Raw genomic sequence first — 25179 nt, forward strand, 5'->3', positions numbered from 1 at the left:
TCTTTAAATTGAATTAGTTTTTCATTTATTCTAACCCTACCCCAAAATGTCAGTGGAATCAAAAGTATGATTATATACTAGTTATGTTTTAAATATCATTAAATAAATATAAAGCTATAAGATAAAATTGTTTTTCAAAGTCATACTAAACATGTGTACCTTCACTGGTACACAGACTATACTTTTAAAATGACTACTTTTTGTGTCAAACATACTTTGAATTAACATGATACAAAGTTTAGGTATGAAATTTTGTGGAGTAGAACACATTCACACATAGCCTGATTAAGACAAAAACCCATTTCCCGTCCTCTTCTTGTTGGGACCAAACACTTCCCTAAACAAACATGGTTCATTATTAATTAAAGGCAAAAGAGATTACAGATACTAGTAACAGAAACTCATTTAGTAACAGTCCTTAATACCAAGTGATCCTTTCAAAATGATGCCAGTAGGGCAGCCCTGGTGGCTCAGTGGTTTAGCACCACCTTCAGTGTAGGGTGTGATCTTGGAGACCGGGGATCAAGTCTCATGTCAGGCTCCCTGCATGGAGCCTGCTTCTCCCTCTGCCTGTCTCTGTGCCTCTCTCTCTCTCTCTCTCTCTCTCTCTCTCTCTCTCTGTCTCTCATGAATAAATAAAATCTTCAAAAATAAAAAACTGCTTCAAAATGATGCCAATAAACTCAGTACATAAAGTGGAGTGGTTAACCTCAAAAACAATTTCTTCCTATTTTTTGCTGAAGTAAAACACCAAATTCTACTCCTAGTCTGAATTTAAATTTAGATCAAGTCAAAACTTTGTGATTAAAATAATAGGATTTTCCATTCTTTTACATTCCTTTTGAAAAGGGTGTCTGTGTCCAAGAAAGCTAGCTGATTCTTCATCAACTTTTGTATTTTAAGCCCATATTGCTTTTTGTTACTTCACAGTATTTAAACTGAAATTTAAGATTAAAAATAATTAAGTATGAATACTTTAACATTTCATTATGCACTTATGTACAGAAGTCATAGTTGTACTGAAATGTCCCTTTCTATTTTAATATTGTAGAAGTGGTGAGCAAATTTCTCCAGGTATTTAGACACTGTGATCTGGACAATACTTACTTAAAATGCTCTTGTAGACTAAAATACCAGGTCAAAGAGATTTCTGGCAGTAATAAGGATAGGCAGTTCTTTCATACAACAACTTTTTTTTTCATACAACTTCTTGAACAAAATATGACACTTTAAATTTTATAACAATTTAAATATCTCAGCATATATTTATTACATGATTATATTCATTATTATATTATTATTTTATGCTTTGGGATATTATTACTTTTTATCTATGTACAGCTTTGGACCTAAGGAAATGTCCAGTCTATTTTTTTTTTTTTAAGATTTTATTTATTTATTCATGAGAGAGAGGCAGAGACATAGGCAGAGGAAGAAGCAGGCTCCTCTCAGGGAGCCTGATGCTGGACTCGATCCCGAAACGCCAGAATCACGCTCTGAGCTGAAGGCAGATGCTCAACCACTGAGCCACCTAGGTGTCCCGGGAAACTTCCCATTTAAAAAATGATTTATTTAAATCCCTTCTAATGAAAAGCAGAAGGTAATGGATTGAATGTTTCACATCACATGAAAAGCTACACTGAAAATTCTGAGATCTTTTATATTTAAAATGAGAAGATTACATTAACCTTTTCTGTGTTTCTCTCTTTTTTTTAACTCTAAAGTAAATATGACTTCTTGAAAAGATAAATTTCATAAAATGTAAGCAGTAAAATAATCTTTAAAGTGATAGGGTTTTATATGACTAATGTTTTCTTTATCATTTACCCAAATTCATTTAACAGCTATCAACAAATACTACTGAGAACTGTTATGTTTGCATGAACTCTGCTAGGTACAAAGAATGCAGCAGTGGGAAAAAAATCTTCTACATTATGGTGCATACAACTTCGGAAGGAGATGGAATCAAAGCATATTTAAAATCAGTAGTCTTTTCCCTATGAATATGCAATTTTGAATTATGCAATTTGCACATCCAAAATACCAATTTTGAGTATGTAAGTGCGTTTTTACAAGACTACAGATATTGCTTTGGCATATTTTTTTGTGCTATCGCAGACCCAGTTCAACTTGTTCTTCTGGTTGGCCTGTGTATCATGCACCTTGGAGAGTAGGTCTACTCTCATAGAATATCTCCACTCCGCTTGCTCCAGAATGATAAAAATTGCATAGACTGATTTAAAAACAAAAACAAAAATAATGGCATAAGTGGCTGCGTCTTTGTATTATAAGGAAAAATGAAAGATTTTCAACTTCATTTTCCTCTTTAAATAGAAATTACCAAAATAAGACCAACAAATCCACAATTATTGATTTAAAAGAGAGACTGTAGAGTTTCAAATATCTGAGCTTTATTATAAATACTCTAGTGAAATGAAAAGCTAAAATATGGCATATTTATAGCATCATCTTTAAGTATGAAGGACAGAATGTCTGTATCTTTTATATATCTTTTAAGTAGCTATACTTCTGGGCAAATTTTTTACAGCTGTATTTTTATCACTTTTATGATGAATTTTATTTATACCTTTTTACCAAAGCTAGAAGATCCATTTGGCATGCAGTTATGGGCAATTCTTAGTGCCTGATTCTGAGACCGATAAAACAAAACAAAAACACAGGAATAGAGGTCAAGGTGAGAACTATAATGTAAAAAAATAAATAGGCAAATAAAATCAATAAAATGTTTTAGTACAAAATTGAAAGAGCACTGATGATATATTTGTTCAAATATTTTAAAGACATCCATACATACAGTTGAACTAGCTGTATTGCTTAATGCAGGTAATCGTATGACAAAAGGGTAGAAGTTATTAAAAGGCATAGACTTTCCATGAATCAAGGATTACAGATAATGAAATTGTTAAATTTCAAATGAAAGAATGCTCCCTTGAATTCCTCTAGCGCAATTTGCAAAATCAATGTCTGAAAGGAACACCTTTCTTTTAATGTGCTGTGCGTTAGAGGATCTCAAGGAGCTATCCATAGAGTAAGATACATTAAAAAAAATAATCTGCATAACCCATGGGTTCCTAACTACGTTAGCTTTGGTATTCCCAGTTCATTTAAAATACAGTGTTATGAATTAGTGCTATGTATAAGTCACAACATTGAAATAATAACTTAGTATAGTGAGGCAGTGTTTGCAATCTCCTTTTTCTATATAGCTTTTCCATACAACTCAGTTATAAGAAAAATTAAGATTACTTTAGTAAAATCTTTACATTGGGGGGGAAAGTCAATTCTGATTGTAGAGAAGAATGCCAAAGAACATAAGTCTGGCACCTGTAGATTTTAAAGCCTGTATTTTTTTTTCCCTTTGTAGAGATAATGGGCTTTTCTGAAGGATTTTGTATTTGAATGACATTTTTAAGGTCCTCCTAATGCATTTTTTCATACTAGTGCTCTGAGAGCAATATTATAGGTCCCTGCTGGGCAATAGGCAAAATGGATACTTCTATCCCCCATCTGATGTAGGTGGTAGAATAGAATTAGGCAGGTTGGAAATCTTCCTGGATGCTACTGAGCTTGCTGAGAGGTGGGTTTTCAATCATTTACAGCTTCCTGAAATTCTGTTTCCAGCCCACAGCTTGAATAACAATTATCAAAGAAGTCAAGCCATAAGTTCAACATATGCTTTTAAAAACTACTTTTGATAAAATTCGGTGAAATATTTTAAAAATAGGAGTGTCATTATTCTTTTAAAAAACATTATTTATTAATGAACTATTATTTTTAAATGTATTATAAGAATTTCTACTTGAAAGAAGCCGTCATCAGGTTTGTAAGATAACAGTAGTTCACGATTTCGCAGGAATTGTTCTGGGGAAACATATCATTTATATACTGAAAGTGATTTTAGTATGGCTTTGTAGCAGAAAATATTTTTTTCTTGTAAATACTTTGTCCTACATCGAGTTCAGTTGATATTTATTTCTTCTTATGAAGCAATCTAGTACTGTCCCCGAAAAAATATAAAATCATATAGCTATAAGGAAATATGGAGGTGTCAGTGAATATTAATAGACCAAAAAATAAATTTTCTGGTATTTGTAACTTCTTTATTTTAGTAAATAATATTAACAAAATTCAAGAAACAAGATGAAGCAAATTTGAATAAATGCATGACAGTTATGCAGTCATTTGGGTATGATTTAAAATAATATATATGAAAACTAAATTCAAATTACTATATAATAAATGCAGCATATCTGAGAAAATATTTAATCCAATATCTAATAAACAACTTGCATAAAAATAATACATCTGATGTATTTCGTTGTCAACTTTAAGCATCCAACAAAAACAGGTGCATAAAAGAATGTTACTTTCACAATAATTAACAAATAAAACTGAATACATTTTAATGAAAATTACCTTAGCATAGTTACTGCAGTGCCTTCATTGTCCTTGACTCAGAGGTGAACAGTAAAATTAAATGATGTATTAAACAAAGATATTCAATAATAGCTGTGTTCAGCCATCTTTTGAGCACTGGTGTTTATGATAGGGGTTCAGGGTGGGACAAAAATGTTTTACATGTAAATCAGTTTTGGCTATTAATGTTACATTGTCATGATCTACATCTTGGAGCAGCATTATTACTGTTGCTTTGTAATCCACAGAAAGTTCTTTCGAGTTTCTAAATCTCTTATCCTCAGATTATTTTTAGATGCATATTTAATAGTGCATATACTTATAAGAAAAATGTATTTATACTCTATCAGATATGTAGAAGCAATGCATTTCTAATATTTGTGGATTCTACTGTTTTTTCCCTGACCTAGACCACTCATCTTGCTCACCTTTTTTAATCCCCAGCCTAAAATTTCATTGTCTATTATTATAATTAGGACTTCATACGCATTGCTCAATTTTTTTTTTTTTTTGGCTTCGTGAAATGTTTCTGGCAAAACAGCACTCATGGTTTAATTAACCTCCACATCTATTCCACACATGTGGTAGGACAGCTGAGTTTACATGGAGGAAAAGCTTGTAATCATTCTGAATGGTCTCTCCTTAAAGTTGTGGTGCATACCCTGTGGGCATTTTGTTGTTGTTGTTGTGTACCATTCATTCCACATTTTTCTGGTCCATTTTCTTGACCAGTTTTAGACAACTATCTTCAGTTCATTTCCTACATCCTCAAATTTGCAAATTTCCTCTATCCCCAAAGTTTTGCTGATGATCTGCTCTTTTATTAAGAAGCAATCAAAAAAAACTTTAACAAATTCCTACTACTACATCTACACTCATACATATCTGAACCTGTATGTTACCATGAATGCAATATCTGAGTTTTTTACATGGCTCCTAGTATGCTTTCTAACATATGAATATCAGTCCAGTAATTCAGATCCTTATTCTCAACAATATTTTTACCCAGTACCTTATTTATCATTCCTGTCAACATCCAAAAATATTATTATTTTTCTTTTATTTATATATTGCATATAAAACATATGCATTTTATATGTATATCTGTAACATACACACATACCTACTACACATATCCTTCATATATGTGAATATATGTGTGTATAACATATAGACAGGCAGAGGATGGATGGATGGATGGAAAGATAGATATCTCATATAGCTTCCACATGCCATCGGATTTTCTATCCTGTGTAGTCACAGCAAAATCCCTTGAAAATGTTGTTTAACCTTGCTCTAATTTTTTTCCTCCAATTATTTCCTGAACATAAGCTTTGATCATATCACCCCACTGAAGCTCTCTGACAAATTTACCAGTAATGTTCATCTTCTTAAAACTCAGTGGTAAATTATCAGTCCCCCCCTTTTTTTTTTCTACCTAGTAACAACAGTGACCCAATGAAATTATCTCTTTTGCTTAAATCTTGTTCTTTAGCTTGCAATATACTTCTGGGTTTTCGTTTGCCACACTTCTCTCTCCTTTCAGTACCCTTTGATTAATCTTTGCCTTCTAATTGGCCTCTAAGCGATTAAAGGCCTTGGTTTGGGGCCCATTCTTGAATTCCTTTCTCTATGCTTATTCCCTTGACTTATTCATCTAGTCTTATGGCTTTGTTTACCACTTGGATCCAGTAAACTCTAAATCTCAACCAATGGACCTCTTCACTACTTCCTAGTCTTTATCCAGTCATGTACCAGACAACTTCATTTGGATATTAAATACGTAGTTTAAAGTGAAAATATCTAGTACAGATCTGTCCATTATCTTCATATTTGCTTCTTCCTCCATCATCTCAACCTTATTAAATGGTGACACTTTCCTTATAGTTACATAGACTAAAATTCTTGGAGTTATCTTTGATTGTTATCTGTTATTACACCCATATTCTTTTTTTTAATCTTCTAGCCCAATTTTAAATATATTCAAAATTTGTTCATTTCTTAACACCTACTTATTACTGCTCTAGTCCAAGCCATCATAATTATTTGGCCTAGATTATTACAATAGATTTGAAGAGATCTCAGTGCATTAGTCTCCTTAAAATAGCTAGATTGCTTCACTTGAAACAAGCCAGATAATATCATTCTTTTGTTCAGAAGCTTCCAGTAGTTTCTCACATCGTTTGGAAATTCCTTCTATTACCTGCATGTCTCTGTAGGTAGGCCACTCTTCCAATCTCTGTTATCTCCTTTTTTCCCATATGTCCTACTATTAAGATTAATTAGTTTCAACCAAGTAAAATTTCACATTCCTCCATCAATCCTTGAATATTGCAAGTTTTTCAATAGTGTGTCTACTATATCCATCTAGAATATTAACTGCACATAGCAAGTAATAAGTGTAGTGAAAACTGTCACAAATCTTTGATGTACTGACTACAGTTTCCAATTACTTTTGAATCTTCTGAGAGTCCTTGACTGACAAACTGAGGTCTATATAATAGATGGTTGATTTTTAACAGGTATTAACTCTGAATATATTTAGGTTAATTATTGAGTTCTTCATGTAAACTAAGGATAAGTTGCAGACCACTGTTCTTTCAATTACAAAATTCAGAGCCACTTAAGAACTTAAATATCTCTAAAACACGAGAGTTAATTTCCTCTCTGGATGTTTGCATTCAACTCTGAAGTTCACTGTATCTATCAGAGTCATAAGAGCTGTGATGATTCAGGAACAAATTTTAATTATAGAGACATGTAATGCTAAAGTAATAGTATATCTATTGATCAAAATTTGAATGAATTGATATAATTGTTTGATTACTTAGTAAGTTAATAATCTGTTTATCCATAAATTAAAATGCACTTTGGAGTCAAGTGATAAGGTGATAATTAAGAGGATCCCGTTCACAAAATGAATAGAAATAGAGATTATCATGCCATTAAATTGCACATTTTTTGTATGTGTATCATGGAGATGTTGGAGATTTATTGAGGCCTTATCCATCTCTTCCTATATTATAAGAAAACTGCCTGGCTGGCTATTTTGATCAGCACTTTGAGATAGGACATTACATATTTATTCACTAATAGTATGCTTTTTTAGTACCTTCTCATAAAATTACAACACTCTGCCCTATGTTATAATTATTTGACCTCTTCTTATGCTTGCATATTCCAGCACACAATTAGAGGCTTGATGAAAGCTGTTTCTCATCAATTTTATGTCTTGTATCCAAGGTAGTATAATTTCCCAGACCATCTCTGATCCCCGGGCATTTAGTTTCACCAGATCTCCCTTTAATGATAATGTTCTTAATTTTTTCATGGTCTAATGATTGATACACAACACTGTAAAGATTCACCACAGGCATCTCTGATTTATAATTTTTGGATTGTTTTAAGGAAAATTACTACAATATAGAAATACAAGATGCTTTATCTTCTCTTAATGTCTTTGACAAATTCCACACAGTACCTTCTCTTTTTCATGGTTTCAGGTTGCAGCATTGATTCATTTATCCCATCAAACATTTTTAGTTCTCCTCCTCCTTTGCATTATCATTTTAATAACTTCTATTATATCCTTTCTGAAGAGTTCCTTTTCTTTAATTGAAGGCTTCTAACAATAATAAAAAGTTCGCTTTGCATATGCATTCTTTCTTGTAGCTTACCTATTCTTTATGGAGGATTACTTTATTTGCTATAAAACAAGCAAAATCCAAACCAAAAAGAAAAGCAGCTCAATGGAGTTTATATATTTGTTACATACAGTTTTAATTTTTAGCCATTTCTTGGAGATAGGTTGTTTCTGTGTCTGTGTAATGATTTGATGAAATTGTGGTTTTTGGTATTTTGGTACATAGTGAGTAATTTTTGGTTTTTACATTCATGCCTTATATAAAGCATTTCCAATAAATATACACTGCTTTCATTTATGATAATTATGTTCATTTGCTATGAGTCAAATAGCAACACAGCTACCCAATGCCTGGTTATGAGACTTTGAAATAAGGTTTTAATCACTCAGCATAGCTCCCTGTTCAAAAAGGAGCATATATTTGCTATAATACTAGTGACACATATAATAATTATATATGTTAGCTATATAAGATTTCTTATATATCCAATGATGTAGACATTTAAATATATATTTTGCATGATGTAATTTAAAAAGGAAGGAAAAACATACACATACATTGCCAGGTACTTTTTTTCTTCCCTTTATTTTTTTTGTTTAAGTTTTTATTTAAATTCCAGTTAGTTAACATATAGTATAATATTAGTTTCAGATATAGAATTTAGTGATTCATCACTTATAAATAACACCCAGTGCTCATCACAAGTGCCCTCCTTAATCTCCAACACCCATTTATCCTATCCCTCCACTTTCTTCCCCACTAGCAATTCTCAGTTTATTCTCTACCATAGTTGATTCTCTACCATAGTTGGTTTTATGTTCTCCCCTCCCCCATCCTTTTTTTTATCCCTATGTTCAACTGCCCAAGTATTTCTTGTGGTTGACTTCAAGTTTCATAGTGTTGTGCTTGAAAAATATGCATGGTATGATATGAATCTGTATTTGTTGAGGTATGATTTGTGATCCAGTATGTAATCTGTTCTGGAGAATGTCCCATGTGCACTCAAAAAGAATGCTACTTTAGGATGAAATATTCTGATTATATCTGTTAAGTCCATCTCATCCAGTGTGTCATTCAAAGTCATGGTTTTCTTAATTGATTTTCTGCTTGGATGATCTGTCCATTGCTCTGAGTGGGGTGTTAAAGTCTCTTACTATTATTATATTATTATCCATGAGTTCCATTATGTTTGTTATTAATTGTCTTATATATTTGGATACTCTCAAGTTAGGGGCATATTTACAATTATTAGATCTTCTCATTGGATAGACCTCTTTATTGTGATGTGGTGCCCTTCATCATTTCTTGTTACAGTCTTTGGCTTAAAATCTAGTTTGTCTGATATAAGTATGGCTACTCCAGCTTTCTTTTGTCATCTGCTACCTAGATAATGGTCTCCATTCCCTCAAGTTCAACCCGTAGGTATCATTAGGTCTAAAATTAGTCTCTTGTAGGCAGCATATAGATGGATCTTAGTCTTTCTTATCCATTCTGATACCTTATGTCTTTTGATTGGAGCGTTTAGTCCATTTGCATTCAGAGTGGTTATTGATGGATATGGACTTAGTGCCATTGTAATACTTTTTTAAGTCTTTGTTTCTGGAGATTTTTCTCTGTTCTTTTCTAGCCTTTGTTGCTTTTCATCTTTCTTTCCCGCTAAAAGAGTTCTCTTTACTATTTCTTGCAGGGCTGGTTTAGTGATCACAAACACCTTTACTTTTTGTTTGTCTAGGCAGCTTTTTATGTCTCCTTTTATTCTGAATGACAGCCTTGCTGGATAAAGTATCCTTCCGCATATTTTTCCCATTCAGCGCATTCAATATATCATGTCATTCTCTTCTGTCCTGCCAAGTTTCTGTAGAGAGGTCTACTGCTAACCTTATTTGACTTCCCTTGTAAGTTGGAGACTTTTCTCTTGTTGTTTTTAGGATTTTTTTCCTTATCTCTGTATTTTGCAAATTTAACTACAATATATCTTGGTGCTGGCCTGCTATTGATTTTGCTGGAAGTTCTCTGTGCCTCCTGGATTTAGATATCAGTTTCCTTCCCCAGATTGAGAAGTTTTCAGCTATAATTTACTCAAATAAACATTCTGCCTCTTTTTCCCTCTTTCTTCTGAGAATCCTATGATATAAATGTTTTTACACATTATGGAGTTGCCGAGCTCCCTAAGTCTACATTTGTGATCCAATATTTTTCTCTCCCTCTTCTTTTCATCTTCATCATTCTCTATAATTTTATTGTCATCACTTATTCATTCCTCTACATCTTCCATCCTTGTGGTCATTATATCCAGTTGGTTTTATATCTCAGTTATAGCATTTTTATTTCTGTCTGACTAGTTTTTAGACTTGTGCTCTTTTATCTATGTGGTAAGGGATGCCCTGTTGTCTTCTATGCTTTTTTCAAGCCCAGCTAGAATCCTTATGATTATTGTTTTAAATTCTGGATCAGGCATATTACTTATATCTGTTTCAATTAAATCCTTGACCTTTTCTTGTTCTTTCTTTTGAGATGAATTCCTCTGTTTTGGCATTTTGTCTAGGTCCTTGTTTTCTTTCTGTGTTAGGAAAGCCTGTTATGTTTCCTGCTCCTGAGAGTAATGGCTTTATTAAGAAGAGGTCATATGCTGTCCAGGGCCTGGCACTTCTGTGTCTCAGGTGTGTGCTGTGTGCACTATGCTGCTGTGTTTTGGCTGCTCTTTCTCTCAGGTCAGCCCTCTGCAGAATTTCTCCTTGCCTGCAGTAGGAAGTGTTTGGACTTTGGCCAGAGTGTGGTGAGTTTTAACTAGATGTGCCCTAATCTGCTTGTTAAAAAAGAGATTTGATGTTATTTCCACTAGAGCTGAAGCTTTGCAGAGCTCTCTGGTCAGTAGATGTGGTGCATGTGGGGAGGGGAGAGCATTGTGCTGGTTTTCTGGGTGATGAGCCCGCTGTGCTAGTTTTCAGGCACACTTGCCCAAGAAGAGCAGCACTTGCAGAGCCTAGGGGCCAGGACTTGGTGTATGCAGTTTAGGCAGCCAATGTTGGCTCTTTGCTGCTAACTGAAGTTAGTTTATGCTGAGGAATAGGGGAGAGAAATGGTGTTACTGGCTCTTTTGTCCCCAGAGAGGAAATGCCACCTATCCCAGATCCACTCCAAAGATGAGGAACCCTCTCTCCCATTATGTCGCAGGGCATCCTTACATCATGCCATTTGCCGCTGGGCTATCTGCCCTTATCCACAAGAGCACTGCAGTGCCCTCAGGGGCTTCACACCAGCCATTGTGTGTACCTCCAAAACTCCACTCTTTGAGCCTGGCTGGTGGTAAAAACTCACAAAAATCAGCTCCTCTCATTTTCCCAGTTAGTGACTTTGGGGAAGTGTTTTCCTTGTGTGATCCCCTATGTGTCCCTTCCCCCTTCACTCTCTCTGTGATCAGGGCTCCCTCTCCTCCACAGCACCCTCAATCCATTTCTCCCCCCAAACCACATCTCTGCACCTCCACAATGCGGCCTCTTTACCTCTAGTTGTACAGTTTGTTCTGTCAGCCCTCAGATCAGTTTCTTGGGTATACAGAATGATTTTATATTTATCTAGCTGTGTTGAAAGGATAAGACAAGGCTGGTGTCCTCCTACTACTCTGCCATTTTAGCTCCTCCTAACAAAATACGTTTTAACTTACGGTTTCAGTCTGATGAAAATGATGTTAAAAGTGATGTGTACTCTAAGAGTTTTCATATCTATGACAAAAAGTGATCATTGGAGGGTAAATAGGTAAATTTTCTGATGGTCGTGTGGAATTAGTGACAACTTAAAATACTTGTTGGGGCCCCTGGGTGACTCAGGCAGTAAGGATCAGACTCTATTTTGGCTCAGGTCACAGCCTCAGGGTCCTGGGATTGAGCCCATGTTGGGCTCCCTACTCAGCAGGGAGTCTGCTTGTCTCCCTCTCCCTCTGCCCCTCCTTGTGCTCTCTCTCAAATAAATAAATCTTTAAAAATTACCTATTAGAGCTTCTCTTTTATAATGGATAAAGCAGGGCTTGATTTATGCTCTGGATTTAAACAACAAGTACAATTTATGACATTATGGGCAGCACATTGATCCCTGAGAGAAGAGAAACAAATGATATGAGTCTTATGATTGCTCAAGCATAATGTCGGGAGAGTTTCCAGGCTACAGCAAAGAGATGAATGGTCTGGTTGTTTCTCTTAGTTGAAGAAACAGTGTTCCAAATTTGAGTCATCCATGGTGCTAGAATTCGCAGTATGGAATACTAGAGAGGAGAGAGCTCTGTAGGAAAGAGGGAAATTCACACACAGAGAGGTCCAAAGATCTTCAGTATTTTTCCCTGATGTTTTAAGCTGAGTACCAATATGTGTATGTGTGACAGACTATTCAGAGATGTAGAAAGAACCACTGGAATACTGAACAATGTTGCTTTAGTAGTGTGACCAAATTAGTCCTGAACTAAAGATTGCTCCCACCTCCCCTAACAAAATTTAAAATTTCAAAAGAATAAAATAGTTTTCAAGGATTTTAACAGTGTCTCAGAGAAGAGACCAAACACACTGAAAGGAATTAAAAAAAAAAAACACTGCACTCAAAGTGTCTGGCACCCTATCAAAAATTATGGCAAGAAATATATAACGAATAGCAAACAAAAATACATCAATTAATATAAACAAATCCATTAATGACGTAGGAAATAGTAGATAAAAATATTCATATATGGGCAGCCCGGGTGGCTCAGCGGTTTAACGCCACCTTAAGCCCAGGGTGTGATCCTGGAGACTCAGGATTGAGTCCCTCATCTGGCTCCCTGCATGGAGCCTGCTTCTCCCTCTGGCTGTGTCTTTGCACCTCTGTGTGTGTGTGTGTGTGTGTGTGTGTGTGTGTGTGTGTGTGTGTCTTATGAGTAAATAAATAAAATCTAAAAAAAAAAAAGAATAATCATATATGTATTTTTTACATATACTTATATACTGTCTAAAAAAAAGCATGAGCATAATAAGGAGACACAAAAGAAACAAAGTAAATAAGAATTCTAGAGATCAGGAAACGTCTGAAGTAAAAAAAGAAAAAAAACATGGAATTAATAGCAGATTACATACTACAGAAGAAAAAAATTAAAAAAAAATTAAGAATTTTTTAAAAAAAGATACTACAGAAGAAAAGATTAGTGAAATCAAAGAACAATATAACTTATTCAAATGTATATGGAGGAAACAGACTAATATATTCTTTCAGTAGTCCTGTCTTTTTTTTGTTTTGTTTTGTTTTGTCTTAAGTATTGACCAAAGATGACATAGGATAAGGGCTCTATTTGTCCCATTAGTTAGAGCAAAGAAAAATGTTCCCAAAATATTTTTAGTTTCTTCATACTAAAGTGGAAAAAAATCCATTATAGAATATCTTGTAGGATTTGTATAAAGATATACTAATGGAAAAGCATAGTGACCTCAATTAACATTTATTGAATATATGGTATATGTCAGGTATTTTTTAAGCACTTCATATAACATTATTGTATTACTTCCTATTTGATATTATGCTTCTGCTTTTAAAACTTCTTTGTCTAGAATTTGAACTGGATTACCATACTCCTTAAACTGGTTACATAATTGACTATAACATTTTTCATGTACCTAGAACTGAGCTTACCTAATCTTATATGATTCTAACTAGATGTGGGAAAAAGCAGCAAAGAGTAAATACTCTGTATTAGACAACTTGTACTGTAATAACTCTAGCAAAATAAATGACATTGAAATATCAGTGCCTTTCAATTAAGAATTTTATGGATTTTTATGTATTGACTTTGGGTTCAGATCTTCTCTACATTGTTCTAACAGTTCAGGAAATGATCTAAAGGAATAGATCCATCTTGACTGTGCTGTTTATAATTTCCCATGGTAAATGTATGATGTAACTGAAAACAAAGGCAAAAGATTAGAGAACAGTATAATGAAATATCATGTCTATTCTTCACCTTTACAGGTATTAATATTGTGTTATTCCAATTCTAGTATTTTTAATATTGTGCTTCTTCTATTTCCAATGACTATCTTTGTGCTAGATAGTAAAACATTTTAAATTTTAGAATAAAAAACATGGAACCAGGTGACCTATGGATTCTTCAAAGCCTTAAAATCATGGAATCTGTGCTTATTAGTGATTACTCATATTACTTCCAGAGCAGTATGACTTAATAACACGATATCAATGTTCACAAGTTAAGTTCAGTTATGTGACATAAGTCATTGCACTACATCTGAGTATCTTATAATAAATGTTGACTAGGAAGGTTTAGAGTATAATGTGCCTCATTTTTTCACAACCCTTTTCTGTCTTTTCATGGTTGTATGACATGAAACTAAATTTTACCTTAATAGAGGATGTGATTTTTGGATCTGAGTATCTTCTTGGCTTCATTACTTCTTATTGATTTTTTAATAACCAGTTTTTCTTACATATCTTATTTTCCATTATAAAGGATACACAGAAAAAAAATGAGACTCCAGAAATGATAGTGACCATTCTATTTTTCTTGATTTCTTAACCTTGGAAAAACCACTGGAATTTTACATAGATGATACTTTGAATCAGTGGTATATTCTAAGTCCTGACTTTCTATTCTAGTCCCATACTTATGACTTAAATTCGTGTGTTTTGCATTTTCTAAACAATCCTGATATCAAATATTTTGTTTTATTATCCTTAGGTTAGATTAAAATGCCATACATAATTACACAACAAAAAATAAGTCTTGTCAGGCAGATTAGCCAACAGTTATGCCAGAATTATGGTCAGTTATACTATAAGCATATTCCTCTTATTCAAATTTACTTTCTTGGAGCTCTAATCACAATGAATGGCCATAATAAGTAATAGTGAATATCACAGACATGGGGTCATGTTACTTTATATGGCTTTGACCAGTATAAATTTCAGGAAGGTGATGCATAATCATTGGAATCTTAAAATTTTAAAACCATTGAATGGTATCATTGAGTTCATATCAATGTAACACTTACAAGACTGACCTTTCATACCAAAGTCATGGCCTTTGAATAGGGAAGGTCATCCTGATGAAGAGCAAAGTCAAGGATACATGCAAACTGTCCACAAATGTGATGGCAATTACAGACAAATTTAATATCTAGAGTTTTATTTTAGCATTATGGATATAATAAAATATGAATCCCATTATTCAGTAATTTAATTATTTATGTGTGAAATGTTTTATCATTTATCAGTAGGATTTTACTCTCCTATGGTAGTTTCTTTGTCCTATTTTAATTTTGTTCTTTACTGAATATATTACAAATTTTTCATTGACAAAATATTATAAATAATTGGGATGTAGCTATGGGACTGTGAGAAAAGTCTAGCAGTAGTAATGCACTGGTGAGTAAAAAGAAGATAGGAGAGTTATTATTTCTCTGTGAGACAGAATACCCTTCGCTATCACAATGAAATGGATGTTGTATAAACTTATATATTTATCTCTTGGATATGGATATCAGATGTTTTATGCCAATTTATTTATCATGTAATAACACATCCTAAGCTCTTTACAAATACTCGTTTAATCTGCATAGCAGATTATGAGTGTTGCACTCCCATTATACAGAGACAGAAACTAAGATACAACTAAATTAAGTAATTAACTCCAGGTCATAAAGGTTGTAGGTGGCAGAATTAGGATATGAACTTTCCAGTCTGGTTCTGCCGTCTTAGCTGCTATGTTATGCTAAAGTTGGCATCACACTCGGGCATTAATATGAAATAAGCAGTTCACATTCTGAAAACCATCATTTTGACAACTGTTAGTTGGAACCCACCTTATATAATTTTTTTTGAAATTAAAATCTGTGAAGAGTTTATTCTAGTTTCACTTTATATCAACATCTCATTTATTAACATTTCAATTTTAAATATCAATTTTAAAGTACTGAAAATATAATATGGAACAGAATTATCCCAGTTATTAAAATATGGGTACATATCATAAAAGATGAATATATGCATGCATATGTATAATTTATAGACATACAATAGTTTACTAATGATAGAGAATATTTCCCATCCTGAGCTCTGTGACAGAAATCTAGAAATACTCTCTTCCCTTTTTCTTTCATCACAATTTCTCATCCAATCATTCACTAAACACTGTTGATTCTCCTTTAAAGCATTTATAGAATGTATTCACTTCTCTCCATCTCCACTACCACTACCTTTTCTTAGCACCTTACCCATGCAGTATGCTTCCATGGGCCTCCCTTCTCCCTCTTAAATTCATCCTTCACCCCAAAGCATGAATGATCTTTTCAAAGAGCAAACACATTTGCCTTGTAGGCCTGAAACCTTTCATATCCTTTTCCAATTGCTTATGGAACACCCAAATTCCTTCTTTAATTTTTAACAGTTTTATTTACAAATAATCTATGCAGGATGCAATTCACTCATTAAAGAATACAATTAAATGCCTGTTAGTATATTTGCAGAGCTGTGCAATTATCCACAAAATCAATTTTGGAATATTTTTCATCATCTGAAAAAGAAATTCCTCCCCTCTTGGCCATCACTCTTAATCTCCCCAAGCAGCTGCCGATATACTTCTGTATCCATAGATTTGTCTATTCTGGAAATTTCATATAAATGGAAGCAGTCAATATGTAGCCTTTGTTACTAGCTTTTTTCACTTAGCCTAATGTTTTCAAGGTTCATCCATATTGTAGCCTGTGTGTAAGTGTTTAATTTCTTTTCATTGCCATATAACATTCCATTGTATGACTAGATCATTCTATTTATGCATGCAGTAGTAGATGGACATTGTAATGCTTTAATTTTGTGGTTTTATTAATAATGCTATTATGGACATCCATGTATAAGATTTTGTGTGCACATATATCTTTAATTCTCTGGTGAGTGTAATTGCTAAGTCATAAGATAACTCTGTGTTTAATATTCAGGATAACTGTCATATTTTTTTTTATCCAAACCACCTGCTCCATTTTTCATTCTCATCCACCAGCCAATTTGTCCACAGCTTCACTGATACTATTATCTGTCTTTTTGATTACAGCTAGCCCAGAGGGTGTGAAGTGGTATTGTGGTTTTGATTGACAGTTTCATGGTAGCTAATGATGTTGAGCATCTTTTCATGTTATTACAGGTCTTCCTTTGACTTTTGAGCCTCATTACAGCAGTCCTGTCCCTCTCTGGTCACTTTATCTCTTGCCCCTCTCCACTTTATATTGAGTATTCTAGTTCCAGTGAGCTTCTTTCATCTTTCTGAATGTGCCATTTTTTTCCTTCTAGTTCAGGCCTATGTAGTTCCCATTTCCTTCCTCCTTTGTTTCTTCTTTTAGCTTGGCCAGAGCAATTTTGTCAATGTGTGGTGTGCACAGTTGTGCAGAGCCTGACACTCACAAGGGCCCTGTGTGCTTCCATGTATTGCTGTGGTTGCCTTGAAATTCACAATAAGTTTTAGACAAGATATCCCACATTTCATTTTACAGTAGGTCTTGATAATTATATAGTCAGCCTGGTGCTGGACCCATCTTTATTACTTATCCTTCAGATCTCAGTTTAGACAAACATACCTGTAAGACATTGTCCCCCACCTCCATAGACTGTATCATGTGTGTTTCCTGAACCTCATCTATACCAGCATGCATTATGATGTCATTTTTTTCATCTATGCCCTTTGACCTATAAGACTAAAGGCTCTGCCTTTCTGATTCATTATGATGTCCTCAGAAACCAGCACGGTGGTAAGATATGTAGTTCAACCCCATAGTTATGGCTCAGCAATGGGCCACATAAGGAAAGTAATTCCAAATATGAACTCCAGGGCCAGACAGCCTTGACATCCAGTGCTGTAATTTGTAAGATGTGTGGAAACTGCGTATTTAATGTTTTTGTTCCTCCATTTCCTCATCTTTATTTTTTAAAATATTTTATTTATTTATTTATTTATTTATTTATTTATTTATTTATGAGAGACACAGAGAGAGAGAGAGAGAGAGAGAGAGAGAGGCAGAGACATAGGCAGAGGGCTTCCTGCAAGGAGCCTGATGCAGGACTCAATCCCAGGACCCTGGGATCACGACCTGAGCCAAAGGCAGATGCACAACCACTGAGTCACCCAGGTGCCCCATTTCCTCATCTTTAAAGTGGGAAAAATAATAGTCCAAATATCATAGTAGTAGTATTAGGATTATTTGGGGATTTAATGAACTAATAAATGTAGAACATTTAAAATAGTATCTTAACTACCACTGTTACCTGCTATCTGCGCTATATTCAGTTCCTATTTGTTGAATACATTATTGACTCTATATACAAAGAGAGAAGAGGGCATTAGAACCTAGGGAAAAATTATGTAAATTAAGAAATTACATTGTTCATATCACTCTTCCTTATATGAATTTGCAATGCTAGAAAGAAGGGTAGTTGTACAAAAGTTCAGTTTAGGGAATCAGAGCAGGAAGAAAATTAAGAAGCTGGGAGCAAGCTCAGAGGAAAGAGAAATTAATGCTAAGAGTAGGTATAGGAATCTTATAAGGAAGGAAGAGAATCTTTCTGTTTAAAATTCTTGCAGAAATTATTCAACTTAACCCAATGTTAACATAATTTTGAGAGGTTAGCTTGAGTAAATTAATACCAGTAACCTTTGGAACATATTTCCTTGTTTATTTAATTAACAGTTATGCTTTTACATTACCTCAAAGTATTTGAAGTTGCATTTAATTTACAGTCAATGAAGCTAGAATGCCATTACAAAAAGGCAAACAGAATGTATGATATAGGGATGCATGGTTTCTGTGTGTCTGTATTTGTCTTGGGTCCGGCGTGCTGTCTCTGTTTGCCAGTTCAACATCAGGAGAGCCTATGTACCCTCACTCTCTTCTCTGTGCCTGCTGGCTTCTCTCAGTTGCTTCATATGCCTTCTGGGGGCACCAGCTTTAAGTTCTCTCTATAAACTGTTCCTCTTTCATTATTCTGAGATCATAATCCAAACCTCAGTTTATCAGGGAACATTCTTCTCACTCTACCCCACCCCTCCATTTACTCATCCTTAAAATGGAATTTTGGCATTCCTACATGGTACTTTTCAGTTTGTTTGTATTATTTTTTCAAATTAATATCTGCCGAATTTTAATCTCCCAAAGGGTAAAAATGGTTCAGTTTTGCTCAACATGTATCTCCAGTGCCTGGGTGCTTTTTGTAGAATAATTGCACAAGAAAACAATTGCTGAGTAACTAAGTGACATAATTCACAAAACTCCCAAAAGGCCAGCCAAAGGGGCCAATGACATCAGTATATAGAATACAGATAGGGAATATCACCACGTCAAATGTGTTGTATACTACAATTGGGTTCTAAACCTGGCAATAAATATCTGGTCAGCATGGTCACAAAAACAACCTGTAAACATGATACATTGCATAATTTCAACAGTCCAGCAATTAAAATTGACAACAAAATATTTGTGTTGGAACTAAACTCTAGAAGGTAGTTATCACATAGATGTATTTCATTAAGTGATTCTTTTTTTTATCATTAAATGATTCTTGATTGGACAGTAAACTCTATCAATAAACATTTTTTTCAGTACACTCTATAAATAACCATTTTATAAAAATATTGAAATATCATTCAAATAAGCAGTTCTTAAATTGACCTTTTGGAAAGGCAAAGAATATAACATTAAGTCAAATCAGAGTGCCTTTCTGTAAAGGATTGGAATAATTATGTATAGTCAGGCACTTTACTTTCTAATCATCTTACTTAATGCAGTGATATAACCTGAAAATACTAGATGGACAGCTAATATGCCCATTAACCTGTCTCAATCAAATATCAGATGTCTTGCATGAATATTTGGTAGGTGGTGAATCAAAGCCAAGATATAAATTAATTTTCTCTCAGAAATATGTAATGCCTTTTTGTAACACAAAGAGAAAGATGTCCTTTGAAATGTCAGATATGAGAAGGAATGACTTTGGTCTTCTAATGTAAGTATTTGAGACAAATGCACATTGTAATTATTACAGAGTCAATGTCAAGTCTGAAAATGACTTATGATTTCTCAGGGAATCACACACTTTCCCAAAGAAATTCTGTTCTTCCAGAATTTCTGTTAATAATTTCAGATACATTGAAAATAACTTTTAAATTCCAACATCTTTACTAGTATCATACTAATTTTTAAAGATACCAGTTTTTCATAAGTCAAAAACCATATCATTTACAGCAGGTAATAACATGAGGACCTGTTTATTTTCAAAGGAGGCATATTCTCTCTATCAATTCTGTGAAAGAACAATACTTTTCCTAATAGAAAAATGAAGAATTTGTTTTGTATTATTAAAACGGTATTTTATCACATTAATAAAGTTACTAACTGCAAATTTTTAACTCATAGTAAATAATAACTGGAGGAATACTTTTCCTTTACTCAACTATATCTAAATTTCACTATAACTTAATTTGCTTTAAAGATATTAGAATATAATGGCCCTGTTCTTGGTACTAGTCCAGGTGACTTTAACATAAAGTGCCATAAAAATAAAAATGTTCTCACATTTGTTCAACTATAATATCCTACAAGATGAATTCTGAAGTTCCAATTAGATTAGAAAAAGTAGTGTGTTCTAAGAAAAGCACAGAGTTCAAAGTAGTACATTTAATAATTATATAAAACAGTTGATTTATTTTGAATATAAACTGATATTTTCCCAAGAAATTAAAGGGATGATGACAGAACCCTGTCATGTAAACATAGAAGAGGTAAAGGGGCAAAGGTTGAGACAGGTCTATGGAGGGTGCTTATGGAAATGACAGTAATTCAGATTAATTGGAATCCAAATTAATGGTATCCAAATTATAAAGTGGGCTTAAACAAAAAATCGATGTCTTAGACAGAAAGGAGATGTCACATGGAAGTCCTTAAATGTCAGGCTGAGACATTGGGATTTTATTCAGATGTCAGTAGAATGTTATTCATGATTATAGAGCACATGGTATATGAAACCTTCATGAAGTTGTTAGGAGAATTAAAAGTTTGCTTTTAGAAAAACTTATTCTTAGCTACACAAGAAATAATTTCTGCATCTGCAATGAGACTTTGCTAAAGAAACATAGGAAATAACATTATGCTGATGGCTTTTGCAGAGTCAGGGAATCTTTTTCAGTCGCATTCACCCTGAGTGTGATTGTTCTCTCTGAAACCCAGAGATGCCCGTTAGCATTCTTCCAACTCAGCAGCACAACTAAGCTTACAAATAGGAGAAGCAGAGAGCAGATAGGTCCCTGGAAATACAGTTGGTAGACATTGAACATGATAATGTTGAACAAGATGATAAACTGAGATTTATCATCACTTACCATGTAAATGTCTTAGATCTTAGATCTTAGATCTAAGTCTTAGTCTTAGATCTTTAGTCTTAGATCTCAACTGATCTAAGACTGAAGACATGGTCTACCATGGAGCATGGAAAACAATTAGTACCATTCATGGAAGGAAAGACCACAGGAGTAGATCGTGTTGTGCTGGGTGACCGAGTGATATGTTCAGATATACCCATGCTGGTTGAGAAACATCAAATGGGCATGTCCTGAAAGAGACATATCTGGTTCCATAGCTCTCCCGGGAAAGAGGAATCTTGCCTAGAGAAAGAGTGACTACAGGTCATGACAACTGCTAATATGGGAGGGGATGAGAATGTCTAAGCAGAATTCATTGGCTGTGTTCAGGACAGAATACAGGGGCCCCCAAAGAGAGGAAACCTCAACCCAGACTAACAAGTAGTCAGAAAGTGACACTGGGAGAAAACACAATAGAGTGTGGGTGTCCTGAAAGCCAAGGGAAGTTTGCACATAAGGACGGAAGGGTAGTTTGTAGGGTCCAATGATAGAGATGCAGTAAGATAAGAAAATAATACTCATTTAGTTATCAAAAAGTAGTTACTTTGTATAACAAATTGGCCATTCTGTTTTTTTGAGATTACTCATTCTAATTTTTACTTCTGTGAGTTTCTGCATTTTTTTTCTCTTCAGTATGTACTTGGGTTGGCCACTGAACATCTTAATTATTGGAAAAAAGAGAATGTCTTTTGCTTGAAAGCCTTACCTTACTATTTTTTAGCAATACTTGAGAGTTGAGGAGCATATTTTTGGTCTGATCTGGGTCACATAATACATTCCCTGCATGTTTTTGTTTCTTTGTTTTTGAAAACCATTTTTACGATCATGATAGTAAATGAATTATGAGTGGCTGATATGATTGTATAGTAATTGCATTCCTTTATAAAACTAGAAGGCAAAAAAGTGATCCTACTGTGTCCCAATCAACTTCATGTTTGAAAAGGAGCTTTAAAATAGTCTTTTGATATTAATAAAAGAAAATAAACAAATTTTAATGATACAAAGGACACATATTGAAATTCATTTGAATTTCAGTTATATAGAAAATTAAACAGCCATTATGTTATTACATAATAACTTACATATTTCAAATTAAATGTATGGCATGTAGTTTTTATTGAGGCACTAAAACCTCAAATATTGAAAATAATCAATTCAATAATATTAAAGTACATATTACAAATGAATTATAAAATGGCAGATACCACTATATTTCCTGATTGTGCAAAGTAAAATTCAGTAAATTAACTACCTCTGTTTTAACATGTGTGCTATCAAGGTATTTAAATGATTTAAGAAAACAATTGTAGGTATACCGATTAGGTTGCACACAAGAATTCTTATTTGAAATATAATCTCTAGGCTATTGGATTATGAGCAACTCCTTGATTTGCATCAATATTCATAGGGCATGTGATTAATCTTTTTCATGTTGATTCCATTTACTTTCTAAGAATGACTTACATAGTGCTGTTTTTAATAATTTATCTGTTATAAATATGGTACCTAACAGACTTTGGAGCAGTGCTGTTTCATGCATTCAAAATAAATATAAATTCTTCTTAAAGCTTTAATTTCCATACATCTTTGTACACTGACTTTACATGGTGAAATGGAAACTAAAGTGAAGGAGGAATATCATTTTCACTGGTGGGTTTCAGCCAGAATTGAATGGGCATTGTTGTTCCATTCTGTTTGTGAAGAGCATAATTGGAAGCCAACAAAGCCCTTCCTAGAACATGCAAGCTTTTTAAAAAGCAAAGAGTGCACTAAATAAAGAGGTTGATAAAATATGTGTTGAAGTTTTTACTACATGTTGGTGTCCCTGTAAGCAAGTGGGTGGGTAAAATGGAAAAGCTAAAAACAGAAAGTCATAAACACAGAAACATTGGTTTTTAAAAAAAGTAATACAGGTAAGACTTTATTTTCGTTTATTATATATGTGATAAACACCCTATGTTTGGTCATAATTTTGCACAAAACAAGCGTAAAATCTTTCTTTTTCCTGAATCGATGTAAACAGAGCCCAGATGGTCGTATCGAAGTCAAAGGGCAGCATGGAAGCTCATCACTGCATATTAAAGATGTGAAGTTGTCAGATTCAGGGAGATATGACTGTGAAGCTGCAAGTAGAATTGGAGGGCACCAAAAGAGCATGTACCTTGATATTGAATGTAAGTTATTTTCATTTTGTATGTTTATTAAAACAACTTTTTCTGCTTTGACAAGTATGAATTTTGGTAGGATCATCGAAATACCTGTGTAGTTCATGATTTGATGCATAGCTCTAGAACTATTGTTGGCATTCAAAGTCAGTTTTTAGAGACATCTAGTGGATGTTATAGGACACTTCACAGTACTATATAGATTTAATGGTTTTGATACTACTTATCCTGAAAACTTTGATTTTCTTTTTTGAAGTGTTTAACCCAAACACAATACAATTTGAATTGCATTAGTTATCAGTAATTGGTCAGTATCTTCTTAAAGTTTTATCTGTTTATTTATAATAGTAATAGTCCTGTGTATCACCTGTGTATTTTGTTAAATTATTTTGCATCCTCATAAGATATGAAATACTGTTTTTAAGATGATTGTATCAGCATTCATATTTTATCAGAGTAGTGTTTATTGTCTGTAAGTGGGAATTATGACAAGGAGATGTAATATTTGGGGAATATGAAGGCTAATGCACAATCCACCTTCCATCACTGAGTGGGATTTTAGAATAATTTCACATATATGTTTCTAAAAAGGAAGAAATTTAATATTATTTTCAGTGAATATTCAGGAATCATCAATGTTGGAGATTCTCTGATATTTGAGAGGACATAACGGTCATAGTGGGGATGTATAAGATGCTCTTATTCACAAAACTTTGGAGAATTTCTTGTGCATTAATATTGATAAAATGTGATTAATAACTGTGAAATAAGATGTATTTTCATGGAGAATGCCTTTAGAAAGTAAATATTTCCTCAAGAACAGACACAAATAATCCATGTTATTTTACATATTCATAAGTGTTCTTGTTAAGAAATTCATGGAAAGGCCAATTAATTACAAAAAATGTGAAGGATATTAAATAATTATTTCACAAATTGCAGGTTTCATTTTCTAAAGGTAGAGAACTTCCAAGAAAGTCCTTTTATTGTCACCATACATCTTAAAAAAATAGAGACCAGCAAAAAAAAAAAAAAAAAAAAAAAAGCCATAATAACGGTACGCACAGAGGAAGAAGTGATACTGATAACTTATTTATTAGCTTTATTTCCTAACACTATTTTCTGCTATTTTCCCATTATTTTATATGTATTAATATGTCACATATTAATAGATATATCTTTTTCAAGTCAACAGCATTTGTACAAATTATGAACATTTCTCAAATTTTCAACATCTTTGTTTATATTTTGTAATTCAAAATAAGTATTTTAAGTCAAAATTTACCTTACTATTTTTTTACTTTTTTAAATGTGAACCTGCATGAGCAAAAATTTAAGGGGGCCAAAACATGATTTATATTAGAGCTGCCCAACCAGTTTGGAGGGGCAGTTCATAGAATACTTCCAGCCTTTTCTCACTGTGCCAAAGAAATGGTAGGCATCATATTCTCTTAATAAAACTTAACTTTAGGGCTTTTTTCCTTCGCATTTTGTAAATATTTAAATGCTT

General features: G+C 33.5%; 1 protein-coding gene and 1 long non-coding RNA gene across 4 annotated transcripts in view; one reads left to right on the forward strand and one right to left on the reverse strand.

The window, feature by feature from the left end:
- The window catches only part of NCAM2 (neural cell adhesion molecule 2), a 515691-nt gene that overhangs the window by 353860 nt on the left and 136652 nt on the right, over window positions 1-25179 (forward strand). For all 3 annotated transcript variants that reach the window (XM_077878867.1, XM_077878868.1, XM_077878866.1), the window contains exon 9: window positions 23528-23678. In XM_077878867.1, coding sequence (XP_077734993.1) covers window positions 23528-23678 — 151 coding nt within the window. The remainder of the gene's footprint in view (window positions 1-23527; window positions 23679-25179) is intronic.
- Window positions 13843-17759, reverse strand: LOC144301777 (uncharacterized). The gene is made up of 2 exons (XR_013368628.1): window positions 17675-17759; window positions 13843-13995 (listed from the first exon to the last, which is right to left on the reverse strand). It is a non-coding gene; the product is annotated as an uncharacterized LOC144301777 (long non-coding RNA).

This window comes from Canis aureus, chromosome 30 (genome assembly GCF_053574225.1).
Source record: "Canis aureus isolate CA01 chromosome 30, VMU_Caureus_v.1.0, whole genome shotgun sequence".
Lineage (NCBI taxonomy): Eukaryota > Metazoa > Chordata > Mammalia > Carnivora > Canidae > Canis > Canis aureus.